Source organism: Trichechus manatus, unplaced genomic scaffold (genome assembly GCF_000243295.1).
Source record: "Trichechus manatus latirostris isolate Lorelei unplaced genomic scaffold, TriManLat1.0 scaffold00110, whole genome shotgun sequence".
NCBI lineage: Eukaryota > Metazoa > Chordata > Mammalia > Sirenia > Trichechidae > Trichechus > Trichechus manatus.
The window spans coordinates 3291098-3301560 of record NW_004444046.1 but is presented as its reverse complement, the minus strand read 5'-3'; the positions used below and the strand labels follow the sequence as shown (position 1 = coordinate 3301560).

Here is a 10463-nt window from a genome sequence, read left to right as displayed (position 1 = left end):
AGGAAGGGACAACAACATCGAGCAAACATCACACAAACAACAAAGCATCAAAATAAAAAGCAATAACCCATGTTACAGCCAATCCAAAAACCAGTTTGGTATTTTCTTATAAATTTAAATATACACTTACCATACGACTCCACAGTCCCACCCCTAGGTATTTACTGAAGAGAAATAGAAACGTTAAGTTCAAACAAAAAACTGTATGCAAAAGTTTATAGCAGCTCTCTTCATAATTACCCAAAACTGGGAAGAACCTGAATGTCCTTTATCAAGTGAATAATAAACCAGCTATGGTACATCCATACAGTGGAATAAAAAACAAAAACAAAAAACAATTGCTGTCAAGTCAATTCTGACTCATGACTACCCCATGTGTTTCAGATTAGAACTGCACTCCATAGGTTTTCCAATGACTGTGATCTTTCAGAAGTAGATCACCAGGACTTTCTTCTAAGGTGCTACTGGGTGAATTCGAACTGCCAGTCTTTCGGTTAGTAGCCAAGTGCTTAACTGTTTGCACCAACAAGGGACTCCACAGTGGGACGCTACTCATCGAAAAATGAAACTAGTGATAAAAGCGATAACTTGAATGAGTTTCAAAGGTATTATGCTGAATGAAAGGCTACACACAGTACAATTCCATTTATATGACTTTCTTGAAAAACCAAAACTCCAGTGATGGAGAACAGCTCAAAATTTGCCAAAGGCAGGGGTTTGGTGACAAACAGAATACAGTAAAGGGAGTTTTCTGGGGCTGGAACTCTTCTGAATCTTGATTATAATGGTGGCTACATTAATCAACACGAGTTAAAACTGATAGAACCATACACCAAAAAAGTCAATTTTACTGTCCATTAATTTAAAAAAATAAAATTAAAATAAAAAATAACCGTCCCGAAATCCCACGTCACTCTCCAATTACTGTCACATTGTTTGGTTCTCAGCAATATTTGATACCATCGGTCACTCCCTCTTCAACCTTTTCTTCTTTTGCCTTCCAGGAAATCACATTGTCTAGGTTTTCCTCAAACCTTATTGGACAGTTCTTATCTGTCTTCTTTCTTGCTTCTCTCTAATATTCTAGTTGCTAAATGTTGAAGTTCCCAGTGTCAATCATCTGCCTACTCGTCTAGCTACCTTGCCGCATAGGTCATTCCCATCCTGCCCATGGCTTAAATATTAGCATCTGCATGCTGACGAGCTACTCGCTCCAACCCCAACAACTCTACAAACTTCCCAACTTTTCTATGTAACTGTCTGGGTATGATCTCTACCTGGCACCTCAAACTTCACATGGACAAAATAGAACTTGTGATTTCCAAATGCATCCTCTGTCCAACCCCTAAACCTATCTTCCCTTGGGAGTCTATATTTCAGTAAAAGTCATTCCCAGTCACCATAACTCACCTGGGTGACTAATCTTAATTTTACTCTGTCTATTCTCTACAGAGTAGTCACCATGATTTTTTTAAAAATGGAATCATAACACATTACTCCTCTTCAAAACCACCCAAGGCCTTCCCATTACATTTAGAATAAAATGCAAACTTCTTGCCTTTGCCTATTGTTATTATTAGGTGCTGTAAAGTCGGTTCCGATTTAAAGTGACCTTATGTACAACAGAACGAAATGCTGCCCAGTCCTGCACCATCCTCACAACCTTTTCTATGCTTGAGTCCATTGTTGTAGGCACTGTGTCAATCCATCTCTTTGAGGATCTTCCTCTTTTTTGCTGACCCTCTACTTTACCAAGTATGATGTCCTTCTCCAGGGACTGGTCCTTCCCGATAACATGTCCAAAGTACATGAGACGAAGTCTCACCATCTTTGCTTCCTAGGAGCATTCTGGCCTATAATGTCCTTTACAGTGTGACTCCTACCTCTCCCTGTCTACCATCTGACGTCATTGCCTACCTCCCTCCCCCAACCCGACCCTGTTAATTTTTTTCCAGCCCACACTGGCTTATTAGGTGTTTCCTTAACATACCAAGGCCATCCCTTCTTAGGGTCTTAGTTCTTACTGCTCCCTCTGCTTGGATTTTCTTATCACTGTATGACAATATAGCACATATTTGTTAGTTTACTTTCCGATTTTCTATGCCTCTGCTAGAACATAAGACTTTGTCTGTCTTCTTCACCATTGTATTCAGTGTTTAGAACAGTGCTTATCATGTGGCTGGTGTTTCATAAACGCTTGTTACATGAACCAGCAAATTCAGCCACACTAGCATAATGTTCCCTCTGGGCCATAGTTGGAACTGAGTAATGGGTGTCCTCTTCAGAACTCCCTCTCCAGTTCAACCCAGTCTCCACAACTCTATTTTTCTACACCGGTCTGCTTTACATGTTTATGTGTCCTGCCTGTTCTGTACTGGTGTTAGAGTTTTGACCCCTGCATTAAATTATATTTAAGGCACTGAAAACTGTAATAAATTTCCCAATACTAATAAATTTTTTAGGGGAAAATTGACAACGGTGCCCATTTGAAAAATTTTGTGTAGGTTCCTTCCTTCTTTTCTTGCTATTTTCCTGTGATATTGAATCATTGCAATTCTATGATTGGTGGTGGTAATTTAATTTAAATATAAATGATGCTCTTGTAACTCCCTTTAAAAATATATGAGTTTAAAACAAGTGCATACTCAAACCTGTGACAGCCCATTAGACGTAAGCCAAGCAAGATATTGAGACTTTGATCCAGGTAATAAACAATTTTTCACTCTCTTCCTTAAAAAAATCAGTGATTCTTATAGTTTTTCATAGGTAGCAAATAATCATTATTTACTTGATAGATAAAATATTCATTGAATATTTGTGGAACTTAAGTTCAAGTATATATCATATTGCTTGGTATTCTCAGGGGAGTCTTATTTAATCATTCTATGTCTCGAGTTTTTCTAATCTCTAATCCCAAAATTGATACTAATTCATAGCACACAGTGAGGCTTCAGTGGCTAACACCATCAAGTGTTTAGAAAGCGTCTGAGTAGAAATTATATAAACCTTTCCTGGGAAGAATGTAAAACAAGTATCATCCTGAAAGGTACACGTTATATGAAAAACACGTAATTCATTGTAAACATTACAATGCTCTGAAAAGATTTATTCCACCCCCAGGTTTCAAAACAACTCAAAGTACCAGTTTTTCACCAATAAAGCTTTGTATGTCAGTTAGTAAATATTGAGTCTGGTGAGGACTGCAGAAAGAACTCAGCCAAATATTCACATAAGGGAAATAAATGTAAAAATATACTTCTACCAAATGTATTCAACTCCAGGGCAAATTGCTTTCCCAAGTAAATTCTATAGAAAGCCTGTACTTTATAACTCATTAGCAATAACAGTCCCCTTTTTCATAACTAAGAGTGCACCAATCAGATTGCAACAGGTTTTATTTCATACATTTGTCAAATGTGCTCATCCACTAAACCTCTGGCCACATTAAAAAGCCAAAATATTAATAAGAAAGAAAAACCAGTCCACATTTCTCTGTGCCTGAAAGGACTCCTCAGGGCATTCAGAGAAAAGACTGACTTCAGAAGAAGTTATATCCTAATTCTTTTCTCCCACCTTATTTAGTTTGCTCTTTAAAAGGCAAATATCACGATAGCAAAACTTCACTGTCTTTAAGCAGTAAAAATATACCAATAGATCTTAAGGCTACGCTGGCAAACCAGTCATTAAAGAAACGTAGAATTTTATTGAGGGGAGGACAATGAAGAATTTAGTAACCGTTTTGGGTTTTTTTAAAGAATATCTCTTTATGAGGCAGTTTAGGCAAGAACATTAAACTATTTTATCATTATCTTTATTCTTCTTCCTTGATTAAGACTAATAATAAACACATAAGGTATATAAAAATATGGTGAAGTTGAAAGGATAGTATATTTGGAGCCAAAAGACCCTAGTTCAAGTCCTGGCTCAGTCATTATTCAATTTAATGTCATTGGATTTTAGGCTTCAGCACTGGATGGATGGTGTTGCCATTTACTAAGATGTGAAGAAGTGGTAAGAGCATCTTTGGAATTGAGACCAGAAACCAGTAGTTCTGTTTTGGACCCATCAAGTTTGTAAGGCCTATCAGTCACACAAGTGGAGATGTTGAGTAGATAGCTTGACATAATAACATGTAGTTAAAGGAAGGGGTAAAAATAGAAATATATTTGACATTGAGAGAGAGGGGCAGAGATGGAGAGGAAAAACAGGAGAGTGTGGTAACATTGAAGAGAAGAAAGTGTTTCAACAAGAATAGAGGTAGTAAACTGTGTTGAAAGCTGCTGAGAATTCAAGCAGGATAAGACCAAAGACCTTGCCGTTTAATCTGTCAACATGGAGGTCATGGGTTACCAGGGGATGGGTAGAGATAGAAACCTGATTTTTGTGGTCTAATAAAAGAATCCAAGGTGAGGAAGAGAAGACATTGGTGATAGTGATAAAAAAATATTGGGGGAGTGTAGAGTGGGCCCATGGGAGGGTGCTTTAAAGACAGGAGATACTGGACAAGATCTTTAAAGACAGAGGATACTAACAAGGAATATGTTAATTTGTATAACTGAGCCTAGGTGAGGAAGTATCCAAGATTAGAAAACATGGTTCACAATGTTTGAAGGAAATGGGTAGCAGGGTGAGTCAGTGAAAGAGAACGCAAAGTAGGACAGAGCTGCTTACAGTGGTATCGTGGATGGAAATGGGAGAGGGAGAAGGACCTACACGGAAGGTACTCAGAGTATCCAAGAAGTGTCAGGCATGGTGTTACAGTCTAGAGCTGCTTCGTGTACTGATGGTTTCTTCATTCCTGCTAGCTCCCTTTCCTTGAGTTTTATGTTTGGGGTTATTGTGGTCTAAAAATACTGCAGGGCAGAGGTGATGAAGGAAGGCCAGCTCTTCACAAGAAGTGGAGTAGGGCTAAACAAGTCCCAAGCCAGAAGACCTGAGACTTACTCCTTGCCTTCTACATGGCAGGTCTTTATGCAAATAATTTTCTATTGACTTTGGGCCCCTTTTTTCTATCTATACAACAAGGTGGGTGGACTTCTAAGCCCTCTCACCCCCACCAGGTGGCAAATATTCTTAGCAGCTTCTGTTCTGGAAGAGATTCAGTGTTGTACTTTTGTTTAATTCTTGCAAAATGCCACACATTTCCTGGGTTGTGATTGTCACCACTTACTGTAACACTATTTTTCATCAGCTCCCAGCTCAAAGCCAGGGTGGCAGGCACAAGTGAATGATCCCGTAGTGTTCACACAGTGATGGCCAGAGGGAGCAAGCCCTTCAGCACACTCATTTATATCTGCAGAAGGAGATACACATTTGCTATATCTTTGAGTGCTAATGAAGACTTAACATTTGCAAATTACAAAAAAGAACCAGGGCATTCCTCCACAGGCAGTATAACAGCAGAGCACACATGGCCTCCAACTTCTTTGTGTGAAAGGGGCATTTGCAAATCAATCAGCCGCTTAGGACATTAACTCTACAGTGTTGGTCTTGGGATCCCAAACACTTAGCAGCCAAGCTCATAACCACTGCACCACCAGGGCTGCTTCTATTTATTAGAACCTACCAATACCTGTTAGCTGGAAGAAAGAAAAAACAAAACAGACAAAAAATAACCCGGTCTATACCTTAATAATACAGGTAGACATACTGTAATTTTTCTTTAGGAACATATATCACATTCTTAACCAAAAATGGCATCTTCCTGATCTACAGTAGACAATACATGTGGTCAGGGGCAAGGTATGTTTTGTGCCTTCATATGTGTTGTACATATGACTGCCACAGGGCTGTGCCATTTAAACACTGGCACCCTCTCTCTTTCTTCTTACACCAATAGCCATTTCTAATCAGCATGACTTCAGGGTTGTGGCCAAGCTAATCCCTGCTACTTCCTTTAAATGGGTAGGTTTTACCACCTTTTCCCCAGCTAGTACTTTTTCTTTGTACTCTCCTGTATGCCATCATATCAGGGCTCTTAAGACAAATATTTATTCTTTAACATGCTGGTAAAACCCTAAGTAGGCAACAAATTTGGGGAGAAGCTTTCTAGTAAATCAGATTTTAAATAAAAATTTGAAGATACTATATATATTATATATATATATAATATATATATATATACAAAAAAAAACACAAAACAAACGCGTTGCTGCTGAGTCGGTTCTGAGTCATAGCAACCATATAGGACGGGGTAGAACTGCCCCATAGGGTTTCCAAGGAGCATCTGATGGATTCAAACTGCTAACCTTTTGGTTAACAGCCAAGCTCTTAACCACCGTACCACCAGGGCTCCAAATATATGTATATATATATACAGAGAGAGAGAGAGAGAGAGAGAGGGGCTATATACATATATATGTGTGTGTGTATACGTATATACACACAGTCTCTGTCTATATATGTGTATGTATATACATCTATATATGAAGTATTTATACCAAAAAACACACGCAATTGTCAAGCTAATTCTGACTCATGGTAACCCCATGTGTTACAGAGTAGAATTGCTCCATAGGGTTTTCTTAGCTGTAATCTTTATGGACACAGATCATCAGGACTTTCTTTCACAGCACTGCTGGGTGAGTTTGAACTGCCAACCTTTAGGTTAGTAGCTGAGTGCAAATTATTTGCACTACCCAGTGACATGTATATATATGCTAGGCACTGCAGAAACAGGGGACTAAGGCATTTCTGGTCTCTGTCAGAAAAGCATGTTAACACCATCTGTGGAAAGTCTTAGTTTTGGTTTAGAGAAAAAAAAATAATTGAACACTAATTTTTATGTCTAATTCTCTTCCAAATTCTCAAAATGTTTCTCAGTCCCATAAATCAGGAAACGTTTTAGTATTTTTATAATTAATCCAAATAAACTGCTTCTCATTTCATGAAAATGTCATGATAAAATTGAAAGATTCTGTGATTTCTCAAAAGTTATTAAAACAAAGACTGTCCCACAGGACTGACTTCATTTATCAGTCCTGGTCATGGAATAATTTATTGCTTTTATCTTAGAATTGAAGTGTGTCTGTTTTGCTATTTCTAGGAAACAGAAATGTATAACCTTGTATTTATAGAGTTTCTTTTTTATTTTAATTATTCTTAACTTCTGAGAAAACTCATTTGCACTACTTTGCTTTTCAAAGGTTGTCTCCACCTTCTGTAGCCTATAATGAAAAACTCCCTGTGTGGTTATGGGAGTTTTGAAATATTAATTCTGGGATTCGCTTCAGAATAAGAAACAGAAAACAAAGAGCATAAATTCTGAAACTACACCAGGTCATTTTTTTTTTTAATTGTAACTAAGAATTCCATTGAGTTTTTATAGCATCATAAAAATACCTTTCAGAATCATCAAATAAGAATTTAAATGTTCCTTTTTAAGCATAAATGAAAACACCTTTCCTCCTACCTGTTCTGTCTGTTGAAAACAGAATTATCACAAAATTTCAAACAATTACACAGTTAAGCCATCAGCTTCAGTTTTCTACCTCCACAGGCCTTTTTGTCTTCAGGCAGCTGGTACCCCAGCCACGCCACTCTCACTTTGACAGATGTTGGCACATCCATTCCCACCTGTGCAGGGGTCCATCTCTGAGAGCAATTAAGCAGTGAGTGTTAATAATTCATTCACTTTAGAAAGATACACAGATTGAAAAGGTGGAGAGAGAATGGTGAACTAGAGTGAACTAGAGCTATTAAGTTTCTTACATAAAGACGGTAAGGACTCCGGAAAGTCCTTCCGTTTCAGATGGAACTAATTCAACAAAAGCTTTCCCATTTTGAGACCTGGACTCCAAAATCTGAACAAACTTAACGTGGATCAAGGCCACAGAAGAATTAATTTAATCTCACTCCTCCCAAAAGCATATCTCCTGCTCTTGGCAACCCAAGTTAGAGAGAGTTGAGTGGGAACTCCTCCATACAACTTTGCATTTTTTTCCTTTTCTCCCCACTGTTTCTATTCCTTTAAGTAGCAGGATCATCCTTAGGTACACCCTTTTGCTTCCTCCAGGTTCCCTCTCTCTTTGGATGCATAGTCCCAGCGTGAGGAGAAGGCAGGCTGGAGCTACCACACCCTGGAAGATCTCTAGCTACAGTTGCCTTGGGGATGGTAATAAAGAAGTTTAAATCCCATTGGAAGTAAGTCAGCTGGCCTCCTTCTCCCCTTCACGGGTCCTGTCTTAATCGGTTTTATTCATAGTCTCTGGATCTGGTGTAATTGGAAGTCATACATTTTATCAAGCAGTTGGGACTACAGAATTTCTACTTGCCCCACTCCAAAACCCAACCTGCTCTATACCTTTTTTTTTTTTTTTTTTTAGATAACACACAGAGTATAACAAGCAAAACAATATACAAAGCTACCAAACTGTTCCCTATTCATCCACTTCCAATATTATCACTACCATACATAAAGGCTTTAGTTTCTTGTGTATCCTTCTAGACTTTTTTTATACAAAATACAAGTTATATACGTATGGTATATGTTGTGGTATACACAATAATCACTATTCTTCTATTTCCTTGTTGGATAGGGATTCTGGTGAATCTGTAGATCAATTTGGTAAGTATTGCCATCTTAACAATATTAAGTTATCCAATCCATGAACACGAGATGTCTTTCCATTTATTTGTTGTCATTGTTATTAGTTGCCAATGAGTAGGCGCCAACTCATGGTGACCTTATGTACAACAGAACGAAATGTTGTGAGGTCCTGTACCATCTTCATGATTGCGGGTATGTTTGAATGTATTTTGTAGTGCCTTTAAACCTAGGGGGCTCATCTTCCAGTACTACATTGGACAGTATTCTCTTGTGATTTACGAGGTTTTTATTGGTTAATTTTTGGAAGTAGATTCCCAGGCCTTTCTTCCTAGTCTATCTTAGTCTGGAAGCGCCACTGAAATCCATGCACCATAGGTGACCCTGCTGGTATTTGAAATACCAGTAGCATAGCTTCCAGCATCATAGCAACATGTAAGTCACCACACTACAACAAACTGACAGATGGGTGATTGTTCATTTATTTAGGTCTTCTTTAATTTCTTTCAGCAGTGTTTTATAAATTTCAGTGTAAGCACTTCTTTTGTTAAATTTATTCTTACTTTTTTTTCTCATTTTCGTTTCTAGATTGTGCATTGATACTATACAGAATAGAGGAGCCCTGGTGGTGCAGTAGTTAAAGCACTCAGCTGCTAACCAAAAAGTCAGCCGGTTGAACCCACCAGTTGCTCCTATTTTATTCTTTTTGATGCTATTGTAAATGGAATTTTTTTTTCTTACTTTCATTTCCAGAGTGTTCACTGATAGTATAGAATACATTTGATTTTTGTATTGATCTTGTATTTTTCAGTTTTGCTGAATTTGTTTATTAGGTCTAAAATTTTTTTTTTTTTATATATCTAGTGTATTCTTTGAGATTTTGTACACATAAGATCAAATTACCTGAAAATGGAGATTGTTTTACTTTTTCTTTCTAATCTGGGTGCCTTTTATTTTATTTTCTTGCCTAACTGCCCTGATTAGAACCTCCCGCACAATGTTGATAGAAGAGAGCATCCTTATCATATTCTGAATTTAGAGGGGAATGGTTTCAGTCTGACATGAGTAACTATGATGTTAGCTGTGGTATTTTCACAGCTATCCATTATCAGGTTGAGGAAGTGCCCTTCATTCCTAGTTTGTTGAGTGTTTTTTTTTTTTTTTTTTAATCCTAAAAGGGTTAAGAGTTTTCGTCAAGAGCTTTTTCTGCGTCTATTGAGATGATTGTGTGATTTTTGTCATTTATTCTATTGACATGATGTACTACACTGATTGCTTTTCAGATGTTGAACTAATCTTATATTCCTGGGACTAATCCCACTTGAAAATAGTGTATAATCTATTTCATATGTTGGTGGATTTGGTTTCCTAGTATTTTGTTCAAGATTTTTACATTTATATTCATAAGAGATACTGGTCTGTAGTTTTCTTTCTAATGATATCTTTGTCTAGTTTTGGTATCAGGGCACTACTGGCCTCGAAGAATGAGTTGGGAAGTGATCTCTTCTATTTTTTGGAAGTGTTTGTGGATAATTAGGAGCCCTGGCTGTACAGTGGTTAAGCTCTGGGTTGCTAGCTGAAAGGTCAGTGGTTCAAACTCACCAGCCACTCTGCAGGAGAAAGAGGTGGCAGTCTGCTTCCATAAAGATTCAGCCTTGCTGAATATAGGACACAGGATTGTACTAGACAGGTACCAACCTAGGAAATGAACTCTTAAGGACTATGCAAAACCAAAAGAATTACAAAAGGGATATCTGTAAATGACAACAACATCAGAACAATAAAAGAGGGAATGAACAGTGTAGGTATAGAACCTTCTAATGTAGAGGAAGTCAAGTGATACCAAGTAATAATAGACTGGTTCAAATCTAGGAAGATAAGGGTAAATTCCAAGGTAATCACAAAGAAAGTTAACAAA

At 37.7% G+C, this 10463-nt stretch overlaps 1 protein-coding gene across 1 annotated transcript in view; it reads right to left on the bottom strand.

Annotated features, from left to right (window-relative positions):
* LOC101341596 (EGF-like and EMI domain-containing protein 1) overlaps window positions 1-10463 on the bottom strand; it is a 749998-nt gene that overhangs the window by 45902 nt on the left and 693633 nt on the right. Inside the window, 3 exon segments of the mRNA XM_023737953.1 lie at window positions 5171-5293; window positions 7491-7528; window positions 7530-7593. Coding sequence (XP_023593721.1) covers window positions 5171-5293; window positions 7491-7528; window positions 7530-7593 — 225 coding nt within the window.